At 33.9% G+C, this 15,210-nt stretch overlaps 1 protein-coding gene across 2 annotated transcripts in view; it reads right to left on the minus strand.

Annotated features, from left to right (window-relative positions):
• The window catches only part of SCAPER (S-phase cyclin A associated protein in the ER), a 415,285-nt gene that overhangs the window by 387,425 nt on the left and 12,650 nt on the right, over positions 1-15,210 (minus strand). For both annotated transcript variants that reach the window (XM_069481584.1, XM_069481575.1), the window contains exons 3-4: positions 3,597-3,714; positions 388-458 (exon numbers count right to left, since the gene is read on the minus strand). In XM_069481584.1, the coding sequence (XP_069337685.1) occupies positions 388-458; positions 3,597-3,714 (189 nt within the window). The remainder of the gene's footprint in view (positions 1-387; positions 459-3,596; positions 3,715-15,210) is intronic.

A 15,210-nucleotide genomic window follows, 5' to 3' on the forward strand; every position in this document is an offset into this window, starting at 1 on the left:
GTAGTAGAGGGGTTAAGAGCATAAACTGTAGAAACTGACAGCCTGGGTTCAAATCCTGGCTGTGTCACTTACTGGTAAGTTATGTAACTTCTCTCTGCCTCAGCTTCTTTTTGTAATAAAATTTCATTTTTGTAAGTGAGAATACTCACGATGCCTATATCAAAGGTTTGTTATGAGAACCAAATAAATTAATATTTGTGAAGTATTCAGTACAAGCCAGGCACACAGTGATTACTATATACAAATGTGTTAAATATAAAATGTTACATTAAATTTTTACATTTAGATAAAATATACAATGTTAAAAAACTGAAAAATTAGACTTTCATAATTTATAATATATTCAGGAACTGAAAGTAAATAACTAAAAAGTTATATATGCTGTACCTGTTTAGTAGTTTTATGAGTGCCTTGAACTGTCCTTTTAGATTTTCCACCAGTTTGACATTTCGGTTTTCCTTCAAGACAACAAAAAATAAATAAATAGGTACATATACAGAATGACAGATAATATAAAATAGAACTATAGGCAATTAGATAATATAAAACTGAACTATACAAATCATTCAGGCATACTAACACATAACCTCTTTCCAGAGAACACAGAACAGTACAGTCTATTCACGGTCAATATGAACCCATGTAAAAAAAATCAAATTTCCAAAGTCTCAGACACTGCTTTTACTGAATGGCTGTCTCAGAACAGGATTAAATCAACTTCTTAAAGAAGTCAGATACTCCAACAATTTAAAAACAAGGTCCAGTTACTGGTACTCCTCAACTTATATACAAGTCTGGAAAAACTTCTCTGAATTTGAATTTCATTTCAACAATAAAAATAAGACTATTTTTTACCATATAAAACTTTAATTAGTTTATCTGATTTATGAAATATAGAGTTTCATTTTGAAAAGGGAAGTTTTCAGTTCTTCATATTTTTGCAGTCAGATAGATTTTACTCACTTGTTCCTTTTTATAAGACAGACTAACCACTGTTTTATAAATACTATTCTTGACAATAATTCAAAACAAGAATTCTATATTGTATAAAAGAATAATTTTCCTTTCTACAAAATAATTTTAGGACTAGGTCCCCTGAAGCAGCATAAGTGAAGTGAGCCATAACACATACGTACCTACTAACAACTTATCTGACATAAGTGGGATTCCCTCACTGCTCTACCAGGGACAAAGGCAGAGAACTCTACAATAACCTACATAGCCCTTCATTCACCCTTTTATTATATGGAACGATGGTACCAGCAGATTTTTTTGAATATCCAGCAGAAAAACCAGCTTAGAAACAGAAATAACACAAAGAAGAGAACTTTTTTAAAATGGAATTATTATCCTCAGAAACATTTCAGTATATATTGTAGTCATAAAACAAGAACAAGCTGCTGTTAAAAAAATAAACACACAAGTGGCAAAATTTTAAGAGTATAAAATAATCCTTATCAAAACTCATAAATGTTAACTTTCTTCTTTTGTCATCATTATTATAGATATTCAGAAAGTTCTAATTCTCTGTGCTTATAGTTTTATTATTTTGCAATAAGCACATATAAAGCTTTAAAATTGTTCTGGTCAATTATTTATATACTTCTATGAAAAATCAGCTTATGTATAGATGTGTGATTTATTGTGTGTTCTTTCCTTTTATGTTTTTTGAATAGAAGTCATGTTAATAAAAACATCTTTGGACTATTTTGTGTTGTGAATAACCCATGGAAAATGGGAAAATAAAATTTTGTATAAAAATATTTATAATTCACGGTAACCATAAAACATTTTTATGTTTTTACTTTTGTAGTAAAGAATGTTGATATGTATTTCTATCAAAGAAATAAATAGTAAGCAGCTGAATTTCAAAAGATAAATTCAATTTCTCCCTCTATTTGACAGATTTTGTGATTCAAAATAACTCCTCTTTAAAAATAGCTACAAAGACTAAGAAAAAAAGCTACAGGGGAGGATTCGTTCAAGCAGATATTTTAAAATGCTAAAATGTCTCTAAAATTAAAATAGTGTGGTACTCACACATGAATTAGATAAACAGGCTAGTGGAATAGAATATAAGCCCATATGGAAATTCAATCTACAGAAAAGGTGGAATCTCAAATAACTGAGGCAAAGATGGACTTTACAGTAGTGATGCTGGGACAACTGCTAGCTGTAAGGAAAAAGATAAAATTAGATCCATGCTGCACACTATATGTAAGAATGAATTACAAATGGATCAGAGATCTAATTGTAAAAAATATAAAATAAAGATTAAAAAACAAAATTTTAAATAAAATTAAATGTAAAAATAAAATAAATAAAAAAAAATTAGTGAATTCTTGTTTAGCTTGAAACATCTTGTTGTATGAGGATATTCTCAAAGAATGATAAGAACATGTCCAAAGGAAATAGGAGCCAACTTAAAGAAAAGGTCTCCCATTTAGACAAATCTAAAACAATTTAAGCATAAAAATAGAGTAGTGGATTATAATCCCTCAAATACCATAAGAAGCCATGAGTCCACATAAATTTATATTTATAAATATACATATACATACATAAAAGTAAAGGGGAGAAGAGAAGGCTCTTTACTATATTTTAAGGCCAATTAATAAATGTGGAAGGAATGATGGAGTTAGCAAATCACCATTTTGCAACTACTAGAGTAATAATAAGCCATGAATTATCAATGGAAGCTAAAAGTTGTGGGTGTACTGTTTCAACAGAAACAATATCTATATAGCCTCAAACTATCTTAACACAAATTACTCATATTACAGAGAAAAACATTAGTTACTTTACAGTAGAGAAACTTGGCAGACACCACCTTAACCAAATGATTAAAGTTAACATTGCTAATAATGAGATAAATAGATATCATCAGCTGCCTGTGATACACTGAAAAGGACACAACCTCATTTCTATAGAATTCCTACCAAAAATACATACTTGAATCTAACCGTAAAAAGATATCGGACAAACCCAATTGTGAGGAATACTGCACAAGGTCTCAGAAAATTTCAAAGTGAGGTCTAAGTTAGCACACTCCAACCTCCTGTTTTGTGTATCCATATCCAGTCTTCTATATCCCCATCCAATCTTCTATATCCCCAGAAACAATGGCCTCATACTGCCCTTAGTCATTAAAGGAAGAGGACTTAAGAGAGAAGATATTTTTTTCCTAGTTCAAATAATAATAACGAGAACTAAAGAAGTACCTTTTATTTTCTAAAACATTACATTTAATTATACCTAATCATAGCAAATAGCATGAATTTTTAAAACCTATTTTTTTTATTTTTACAAGAATTAAAAGAAACTATCTAAATCTCTTATAACTTAAAAAAAACTAATGTGCCAGTCATAATAACATAGCAAACCCAATTTCATTACTATCTGAAATAGCAAAACTAACTTTTATAGAACCATTTGTGTATAAACAAAGGAATAAAAATTATTTATTTAATATATACTAATTTGTCCAAGACTTCTAATTGTAAACAGTTTTCAGTCTATCTACTATTAATATTTAGGACTAAATATATCTTTCTAATTTACAACAGGAATATTAAACTAACTTTTTTAATACATACCATCATCATCTTTGCTTTCTAGTGGAACACTCCAAGCTATCAGGTTTCTTGCCGTACGACCTTCCTCTGCAACTATTCTCCTTACTTTGTCATGACTATTGGAGCGCTGGAATGAAGCCTATGTATGGAAAAGAGAATATTTATTAGATTATTAGATATTTGATTAGTTAACATATAGAATATATTTGACAAAGTCATTATTTCTCACATTTTCTCAGAAAGGAAACACTTAAAACTAATTTGGGATTTAAAAGATGATTAAACAGAGAAAAGAAAGCCGTAAGTCTTTTTTAAGTCTAAAAAGAATGAATTTTACAACTTTAACAATAAACAAATTATTTTAAGAATAAATACAATGTAAGGTTTGAAAAAGTATCCTAAAGAGTACAAATATCTATCAGCTCCACCCCTTCCTTACGTTATCAACAGGTCCAAGTGTAAAACAGGTTATTTTTTACAGACATGCTATATATTTCCACTGAAAGTTCTCTGTAGCATAAAATGTTTTGGAAAATCCTATTTTCATTCCCTAAAGATAGCACTCAAGTAAATCTTCTCTTCATTAGTTGCACAATTTTACCTCCAAGTTATTGGGATTTAGATAACAATTCCTATAACAGACATTTAAACTGCAAATTTTAAAACTCAAATTACTACATACAATGTGTGTAATTTTTTGCCTACTCTAACCCCACCAAGCTAGTGTTGGAAATAACACTAGACTAAACAGGGTCAGCCCCACAAAGACCCTGGGTCAGTTGCAAGCCAAGTCCAGTAAAATAAAGGAAATTGCTTCCCCACTAATAATGCTATATGAAAATAGCCTGTTTTTATAAGCCAACTATCCACGAGAAGAAAAGGGTCCTAAAGCACCCATGTGAGCATGAGGATGCAGCTTCCTTACTTAACCCTTAACTCCATGTGGGCAATATGCCACTTTCTGAAACAAGTTCACCACTAGGCCCAGCCCAAAATCCAAGTCCAATCATTGGGTGCTTTCATGCCCTCTTCTAGTTCTTGCCAGCCTAGGCTTTTAGCATTCCTGGATTCCTAAGGCAACAATACATTTACTAGGTAATTTATTAAACAGTATGTGTAAAGCACTGTGTAACACACTGAGGAGAACATAAAGAAATATAAGGTATTGTACTTATCCTCAAAGAGATAATCTAAACAAATGAACCAAACATCTAAGAGCAAAAAATAATACATTTATTAACCAGTATGACAGCTAGTCTCCAAAGATGTTCGTCTTCTCCCTCAGTAAACCACACCTGCTGGCGTTCATGCCCTTGTTTAATCCATTCCCCTTGAATTTGGCTCTGTGACTTGCTTTTTGACCAATAAAATGAGGTGGAAGGAACACAGCACAACTTTTGAGACTCAGTCACAAGAAGATTTGCAGCTTCCACCTGGGTTTCCTGGGACAGTCACTCTTAAAATCCGACTGTCATGTCATGAGAAGCCCAAGCCACAAGCAGAGAGACCACACATAGGCAGCATTCTGACTGACAGCCCCACAGGACAGACAGCATCCTCTGCCCACTGTGTACGCGAGCCATTTTGGACAGTCCAGCCCAGCTGAGCCCCCAGATAACTGCTACTACAGCAGCACCCCAGCCGATACCACATCACAAGAACTACCCAATCAACTCACAGAATGAGATCATAGGAACTCTATGTATGCACTTTAATCCACAATACACACATCTGGATCTATTTGTATAGAGATATTAAAAAAACACGAGTTTATACTGATACCTCTGATTTCAATCATACACCACGGGGTTCATGTTAGCCTTCCACTTTCCTTATTTGAAGCTTCTTTCTCCAACAGTAAGAAACCCAGCTCTCATTACCTACAATATGTTTACTTATTTGTTAAATTCTTATGCATACATAAAGTGGTTTAGAAATTGCTAAGCCATATCCCTGTGAGAAACACATTTACTTACTAGATTACAGCATTTCTCTGCAATTCTTGTCTTTAGCCTTACACTAAGTACTGTTTGTGAAAAGCATTAAATTAGTTCTCATCCTCACCCTGGAATATGTAATTACTGCTTTCTGTTTTGGGTTCTCTCCACCTACTGGTTGATTTTAATTGCTTGTTTATTTGGGGAATATGTGAATAAAAAGCAACACATTATTCTCAAATGAAGGAACTTGAGTAGTATGACTACAGGGGAAGGGAAAAGTCACTACAGTACACTCTAGAGCAGGGGTCACCAAACTTTTTCTACAAAGGACCAGATAATATTTTTTATTTTAGGTTTTGCAAGCCATACAGTCTCTGTGACAACTACTCAATTCTGCCATTTTATGTGAAGCATCCACAGTCAATATGTACACAAATAGGGGTGGCTGTGTGGTAAGAAGCTAATTATGAGGTAAATAAATATATATTACTTTTTATTTAGAAATAAATTCAAATTACAGAAAAGATACAAATTAGCACAAAGAATACCTAAAATACACTCACGTTTTCTTCCTGAAACATCTGAGAATAAACTGCAGTTATGATACCTCTTGCCAGTAAATACTTCAACGTGTGTTTTCTATAAGCAAAGATACTCTCCTATATAACTATACTATAACTATCAAAAGCAGGAAATTATCACTGGTACAGAATTATTATCTAAATTACAGCAAAATTTCACCAACTGCCCCACTAATGCCTTTAGCAGTATAAAATAAAGTTGATAAAAGATACAAGTCCAGTTTTCCCAGAAGCTCTCCAAACTCCAAACAGGATAAATACAAAGAAAACTAGAACTAAGCACGTCACAGAAATACTGATGATAATCAGAAACAAGGAGAAAAATCTTAAGAGCATACAGAAGGAAAAAAAATCATTACCTTTAAAGGAGCAGCAATAAGACTGCCAGCCTTGCATTGTCCAAGAAGTGGTGAAGTCTAATAATCATAAACTCTAATAAATCAATAACTTATTGCCTATTCAGTTGAATAGTAGGGTCAAAATCCTGACCAAAAAGGGTTCAAAAGAAAATGCTAAGAAAACGGAGATAGTGAGTATTAAAAAAAAAACTTATTTTGAGTTTTGTCATAAAGGAGAAGAAAGAAAGAAATGAACAGAAGGGATTTTTAAGATGAGTGACAGTATATCATATTTTCATGCTGATCAGAATGATACAGTAGAGAAAGAAATTGTGTCATGCTGGAAAAGTGAGAATAATCATAGGTGCTAAATCCATGAGTGACAGGAATTAGGTTTCCATACACAAATGAATGAACTAACCAACCAATCAAAACTACTACGAAAACAAAGACTGCTCTCTCCTACTCTAATACTCTGTATTGAGAGGCTAACCCACTATTTTGTCTCCAGAACTTAACTTTTTTTTTTTTTTTTTTTGCGACTTAAGCCGCTTGTTTTATCTTATTTTTTTTTTTCTGGTTTTTACCTTTTAAAAAATTTTTTTTTTATTTCAGCATATCATAGGAGTACAAATGTTTAGGTTACATATATTGCCCTTGCCCGACCTGAGTCAGAACTTCAAGCGTGTCCATCCCCCAGACGGTGCACACTCACCCATTAGGTGTGAATATACCCATTCCCTTCCTCCCCCCTCCCATCTGCCTGACACCCAATGAACGTTATTACTATATATACACTTAAGTGTTGATCAGTTAATACCAATTTGATGGTGAGTACATGTGGTGCTTGTATTTCTGATCTTGGGATACTTCACTTACTAGAATGGGTTCCAGCTCTATCCAGGATAATACAAGAGGTGCTATATCACCATTGTTTTTTATGGCTGAGTAGTACTTCATGGTATACATATATCACATTTTATTAATTCACTCATGTACTGATGGACACTTGGGTTGTTTCTACATCTTTGCAATTGTGAATTGTGCTGCTATAAACATTTGAGTGCAAATGTCTTTTTTACAGAATGTCTTTTGTTCTTTTGGGTAGATGCCCAGTAATGGGACTGCTGGATCAAATGGTAGTTCTACCTGTAGTTCTTTGAGGTATCTCCATATTGCTTTCCATGGGGGTTGTACTAGTTTGCAGTCCCACCAGCAGTGTAGGAGTGTTCCTATCTCTCTGAATCCAAGCCAACATTTATTATTTTGGGACTTTTTGATAAAGGCCATTCTCACTGGAGATAAGTGATATCTCATTGTGGTTTTGATTTGCATTTCCCTGATGATCAGAGATGTTGAGCATTTTTTCATGTTTGTTAGCCGTTAGTCTATCTTCTTTTGAAAAGTTTCTGTTCATGTCCTTTGCCCACTTTTTGATAGGGCTGTTTGATTTTTTCTTGCTGATTTTCCTGAGTTCTAAATAGATTCTAGTTATCAGCCCTTTATCGGATGTGTAACATGCAAACATTTTCTCCCATTCTGTAGGTTGTCTGTTTGCTCTTATGATAGTTTCCTTGGCTGTGCAGAAACTTTTTAATTTGATCAGGTCCCATTTATTTATTTTTATTGTTGCTATGATTGCCTTTGGGGTCTTCTTCATAAATTCTTTGCCTAGGCCAATGTCTGTAAGAGTTTTTCTAACATTTTCTTCTAGAGTTCTTATAGTTTCACACCTTGGGTTTAAATCTGTTATCCACCATAAGTTGATTTTTGTGAGAGGTGAAAGGTGTGGATCCTGTTTCAGTCTTCTACATGTGGCTATCTAGTTTTCCCAGCACCATTTATTGAAGGATTCTTTTCCCCAGTGTATGTTTTTGTCTGCTTTGTCAAAGATCACATGGCAATATGAGGATGGTTTTATATCTGGGTTCTCAGTTCCATTCCATTGGTGTACGTCTCTGTTCTTGTACCAGTACCATGCTGTTTTAGTTACTATAGCCTTGTAGTATAGCTTGAAGTCTGGTAAATTGATGCCTCTCAATTTGTTCTTTTTGCTTAAGATTGCTTTTGCTATACAGGGTCTTCTCTGGTTCCACACGAAGCATAGAATTATTTTTCTAGATCTGTGAAAAATGATGTTGGTATTTTAATAGGGATTGCATTGAATCTGTAGATCACTTTGGGTAGCATAGACATTTTAACAATGTTGGCCGAGCACGGTTGCTTTTATGCCTGTAATCCTAGCACTCTGGGAGGCCAAGGTGAGAGGATTGCTTGAGCTCAGGAGTTCAAGACCAGCCTGAGCAAGAGCGAGATTCTGTCTCTACTAAAAAGAGAAAGAAATTAGCCAAACAACTTAAAAAAATAGAAAAAATTACAGGCATTGTGGCGCGTGCCTGTAGTCCCAGCTACTTGGGAGGCTAGGCAGGAGGATCGCTTGAGCCCAGGAGTTTGAGGTTGCTGTGAGCTCAAACATGAGAAGCTGATGCCACGGCACTCTAGCCCAGGCAAGAAGTGAAACTCTGTTTAAAAAAAAAAAAAAACAACAATGTTGATTCTGCTGACCCATGAGCATGGTATGGTTTTCCACCTGTCTATGTCCTCTGTTATTTCCTTCCTCAGTGTTTTGGAGTTCTCCCTGTAGAGGTCTTTTACCTCCTTAGTTAAATATAATCCTAGGTATTTTATTTTCTTTGTTGCTATTGTGAAGGGTATTGAGACTTTGATTTGGTTCTCGGTTTGACTGTTGTTGGCGTATAGGAATGCTACTAATTTCTGCACATTGATTTTGTAACCTGAGACTTTGCTGAATTTGTTTATCAATTCCAATAGTCTCATGGCAGACTCTTTGGGGTTTTCTAGATATAAGATCATATCATCAGGAACGAGCGATAGTTTGACCTCTTTTGTCCCCATTTGGATGCCCTTGATTTGCTTCTCTTGTCTGATTGCTCTGGCTAGGACTTCCAGCACTATGTTGAATAGAAGTGGTGATAAAGGGCAACCTTGTCTGGTTCCAGTTCTAAGTGGGAATGCTTTCAATTTTACCCCCTTCAGTATGATGTTGGCTGTCAGTTTGTCATATATGGCTTGTACCATTTTTAGATGTGGCCTGTCTATGTCTATTTTGTTAAGCGTTCTTATCATAAAAGGGTACTGAATTTTGTCAAATGCTTTTTCGGCATCTATTGAGAGGATCATATGATCTTTGTTTTGGCTTCTATTTATGTGGTGAATTACATTTACAAAATTGCGTGTGTTGAACCATCCCTGTATCTCTGGGATGAAGCCCACTTGGTCGTGATGGATTATTTTTTTGATAAGCACCTGATTTTGGTTTGCTAGGATTTTGTTGAGAATTTTTCCATCTATATTTATAAGGGATATTGGTCTGTAGTTTTCTTTTTTTGTTGCATCCTTTCCAGGTTTTGGCTTCAGATGTTGGCTTCATAAAATGTGTTGGGGAGGATTCCTTCTTCTCAATGCTGTGGAATAATTTCTGCAGGATAGGCACCAGTTCTTCTTTGTAGGTCTGGTAAAATTCAGAAAAATGTGAAACCATCTGGTCCAGGACTTTTCTTTTTAGGAAGGTTTTTTATTGCTGTTTCAATTTCAGTACTTGATATTGGTCTGTTCAGGAACTTCTAACTTTAACATAAACACCTGTACTTATATTTCTTCATTCCTCTGACTTTAACCTGGGATATCCACGTGGCATCTACTTACCTGACTAATTAAGCTTTCACTGAAACTCATTAGTCTGTGACCACCATCCTAGCTCCAATCGGTGCCCTCTAAATTTGCAAAATTCTTGAATCATCTCTTCTCTATTCATTCCAATACTTTCTAATTAATATAACACCATAAAACCTCTTCCTTTAGCTTAAGCACATCTCCCAATCAGTATTAGTCAATTCTAACTTACACTGACATCTACCATTTAGGTTACCTAAGCATTGTTTCAACCAAGAGTGTCACTATTTCTCCCAGACTAAATGAACACGTTTAAATAGATAGCCTACTTTCAGCTCTATTTGAGATAATTCCCTTATGCAATCATAGAAAATCCAGAGTCTTCATAAAGTAATGAGTTTCCAAGAACTAAAATGGATAGTCGCAAGATAGCAAAATTGTAGTAATGCTAGATAAATTCAAATCCAATATTCTTTATTTCTATAAACATTTCAGTTCTACCATAAATTTTATCAAGTTAGTTCTTTTGTACTTGGTAAACATACATAGACACATATTCAAAGAAAAAGCCACCAGCTCAAGACTTTTGTTTTTATTCTTAGTTCTAATACTTTATATGCAAAAACATTATAACTACTCATAGTACTACAACATTTGACTGAAAAACATTTTTCGTTTTAAAGCACAGATGCTTTCTGTAATATAAGCTGAATGGACTCCTTTCAGTAAAAACCCATAAGTTCTAATCATTTTTAGTAATCTAATTCTTACAAAAATGTCAGTAATAACTTAAAAAAATAGCTTTAAGTATTTTAATCTAAGTATCAGGGTTCAAAATGCAATATATGATTCTGAGATACTTCATAACATTTTAGATATCTTTTTCAAATACTATCTTTACATAAATTCTTTTCTTATAGGAGTCTTCAACAAAATATGTGTATTTACATCCAAAGTCACAGTGTGCCATCTAGTGCTGTATGGAGATTTTACAGAGGCTTGCTCAAATACTTCATGTTTCAATTCAAAGCATAAAGGTCAGTCTGAGTGAAAGTTTTTTTATGTTCAAATCTTACGATATATAATCTAAGAAAGCAAATGTTCAGAATGTTCACCAAAGAGGCTAGGTATTTTAAGACTTGCTCTCAGATTAGGAAAAGAAAGTTCTCTCTCTTAGGTTAAAAAAAAAAAAATCTAAATAACTTCTTTTTTAACAACTTTTCCCAGAAGCTTGAAATGGTTATAAGTATTATTTATTAAATTTTTGTTTGTGCCTCCATAAAACTTTCTCCTTTACACAAGTTCTTCAAAATCCATTCATATAGTACTACTGCTTGCCCATAAAATGAAATTCCCATATCTTTTTTTAAATGTTTTTTCAAGGCCGGGCGCGGTGGCTCACACCTGTAATCCTAGCTCTCTGGGAGGCCGAGGTGGGCGGATCGTTTGAGCTCAGGAGTTCGAGACCAGCCTGAGCAAGAGCGAGACCCCATCTCTACTAAAAATAGAAAAGAAATTATATGGACAGCTAAAAATATATATAGAAAAAATTAGCCGGGCATGGTGGTGCATGCCTGTAGTCCCAGCTACTCGGGAGGCTGAGACAGGAGGATTGCTTGAGCCCAGGAGTTTGAGGTTGCTGTGAGCTAGGCTGACGCCATGGCACTCACTCTAGCCTGGGCAACAGAGTGAGACTCTGTCTCAAAAAAAAAAAAAAAAAAATGAATGTTTTTTCAGCTTTCTGGATAATTCAATAAAGAACCTTCCTCTTAAATTTCCACTACTAAAGCCCTTCATATTTTGGGAAGTATGAAGACAAGATTACCAATCAGTAAATACATTAAAATTCTAAAATGGTAACATTTGCATATTTTTTTATAAACCATGAAACTTACCTGAGAAATCATGTAACTGGTACAATTTCTCTAACATTACAGAATGATGAGCTGGAATCCTGTTCAGTAATTTATGATAACCTTGTCAGTTCTTACTGATATTTTACACCTTAAAACCATAGATGAACTAAGGCTGGCTAAACTATTATAAAGGGAAAAAAATTAACTTCTATCTTATATGAACTACTCTGTTTTAGAGTCTCTATTATAGCTAACAAGCCTACACTCTAAATAATACATTGCATTTTACCAATTCTATCTCCTAAATATACCCCAAAAACATAAATTCACTACCACCACCCTAGTCTGAGCCATCATCATCTGAAGTCTAAATTACTAGAACAGGCTCTGTGACAAAGACTACCATATGTACACCAAAACCACTTTTTCTCCTGTCACAAAGCTAGACAACACTTCCCAGTCTTCTTGCAGGTAGATGGCCATGTGACTAAGTTACAGGGGAAAATGGGCTTATTTAAAAAAAATTTTTAAAGTCTCCTGTATCATCATCTATGCTTTCTCTCTTCCATTTCCCCCACTTGCTGGCCAGATGCAGAGGATCCAGCAAGCACAAGACTCTCTATAGATTGATGAAATCAAAAGATGGAAGTAGATTTGTTCCCAGAATCACAAAGCAGAAGGTCACATGCTGAATACCTGCACTGTACTATTAAGTGAACAGGAAATACACTTCTAATCTGTTGGTTCCCCTTCTGATTATGAAGGACTAGGTAATTCAGACCAACCATTCAACTGAGAAAAATTTTAAAAGCTGAACAAAAATTTGTTTTTAATATTTTAGGAGCACCAGAAAAAATTGGAAGAAGTAACCAATTACAAGGCCAACACTGGGGAAAAATAAAAACCTAGAGAGGTGACTCCAACAATCAGGGCTGCTTTTCCCTGAAAGACACCTGAAAATTCCAAGAGAGGTACCCAAGGCAGAGAAGCTGAGTAAAATTTGACAGACAAAAAAGTATGGAGACAAAATTTGTCCAAGGGCACCCCAGGCTTTAGGTTAGGACCCAGAAAAGCATCATCCCAGGAGTCAGGGTGAACCAGAAACAGATGAGCCCTAACAAACAATGGAGCCAATTTTGAATTCTCTCAGTCCCTGATTGGATTAGAATAAACTGCAACTGCTGGTACCCCTAGCCACCTGCCAGAAACAAAGGTAAATCTTCTAGGGAAGATATTATCATTTTAGGCATAAAATTATCTGTTCAATTATCATTCGCATATAAGGTCCTACACCCAATCAAAAATTACCAGGCTTACTAGAAAACAAGCCAAATGACTAAAAACCAAGAAAAATTATAGAAAATAGGTCTACACTCACACATGATCAAAATAATAGAATTATCAAAGATTTTAAGGTAACTCTAATATGACCTAGAAAATGAAAAGATTAAAATTTTCTGCAGAACTAGAAAGCTAAAAAGAATCAAATAGAAATCATAAAATTGGAAAATAAAAAATAAAAAAACTGGGCCAACTAAAATATATATAGAAAAAAATTAGCTGGGCATGGTGGCGCATGCCTGTAGTCCCAGCTACTCGGGAGGCTGAGGCAGGAGGATTGCTTAAGCCCAGGAGTTTGAGGTTGCTGTGAGCTAGGCTGACGCCACGGCACTCACTCTAGCCCGGGCAACAAAGCGAGACTCTGTCTCAAAAAAAAAAAAAAGAAAAGAAAAGCTTAATAAATGTTAAAAAGAACTCAATGAATGAGTTTAATAAGAAATCGGCAAATTAGATTAGATTAAAATATCCAGAATGAAAACAGAAAATAAAAAATAGAAAAGAATACAAAAGGTATAAGAAATAAAAGGTCAAACACAGGAGCAAAAACTGAAGCCTGATGAAAAGAAAAACAAAAATGAGAGTAGAGCATATAAAGGCTAAAAACGTTCCAAAGCTAACAAAAGGAGATTATACCACAGAATCAAGAGGCACTATGAATAAAATTTTTACATTTTTCAAAATTTTAAATTTTTTAGAAAAAAAATTTTAAAGAAGGTAAAATAAAAAGACAAATATTAGACATGTTAGGGTAAAAACTACTGATAACCAAAAAACAAAACCTTACAAGTAGTCCCAAGTACCTTCACAGCAGTAACAATAAAACTGACAAGTGATTTCCTATCAGAAATAATCAATGTAAGAACTCAATAAAATAATATCTTCAAAGTGCTAAAAGTAAATAACTGCCACATAGAAATATGTGAAAATATTCATTTAAAAACAAATAAAAAATAAAGACAACCAAAACAAACACTGACAACATAGTTACCTGGGGGATGGGGGAATATAGGATGGAGATGGGGATTAGTGATTAATCACCAAATCCAAGGAGATATTAGCCTTAAAAGCTATAAAATGCATTTTTTCATTAAAAATTCATATTTTAAAAATTAAAAATAAAAGGCAAAAACAAAAAATGAGATTCTTATTCTTATGGATATTCTACAAGAGATAAAATATTACTGAAGTTATGAGCTCAATAAATATTAGACACAGAAGAAGAAAGGATTAGTGAACTGGAAAATATAACAGCAGAAAATATCTGCATGAAAGTACAGAGGAAAATAAGAAATACACAAAATAGAAAACAAGACACATATGGGACACAGTGAAAAAGTCCAAAAAAGCATAATTGGCAACCTTGAAGAAAAGAACAGAGAAACAGAAAAAATATTTGAAAGGAAATGGCTTTAAAACTGACTAAAGATATTAGCGAAATTCTCCCAGAAGCCCTACAAACCCCCAAGCAGGATAAATACAAAGAAAACCACACTTAAGCACATCATAGAAAAACTGATGAAAACCTGAAACAAAGAAAAAAATCTTAAGAACGTACAGAAGGGATAGAAACTCATTACCTTTAAAGGAGTGACAATAAAACTCTCAGCTGATTTTTCAACAGAAACGATAAACACCAATAAATAGTGGAATATCTTTAAATATTGAAAGAAAATGACTGCCTGCAAACCTAGATTATTTACCTGGCAAAATATCCTACAAAAATGAAGGCAAAATAAAAATATTCTCAGACACACAAACTCTAGGAAAATTTGTTACCAAATCAATTGCACTAAAAGAAATCCTAAAGGAAATTTTCTAGTACGAAAGAAGAAAGTTAAATTTCTCTAAATGAATACTGCTCTGTAGTTTGAATTCTGAACCATGTA

The sequence above is a fragment of the Eulemur rufifrons genome, chromosome 2 (assembly GCF_041146395.1).
Source record: "Eulemur rufifrons isolate Redbay chromosome 2, OSU_ERuf_1, whole genome shotgun sequence".
NCBI classification, from domain to species: Eukaryota; Metazoa; Chordata; class Mammalia; order Primates; family Lemuridae; genus Eulemur; species Eulemur rufifrons.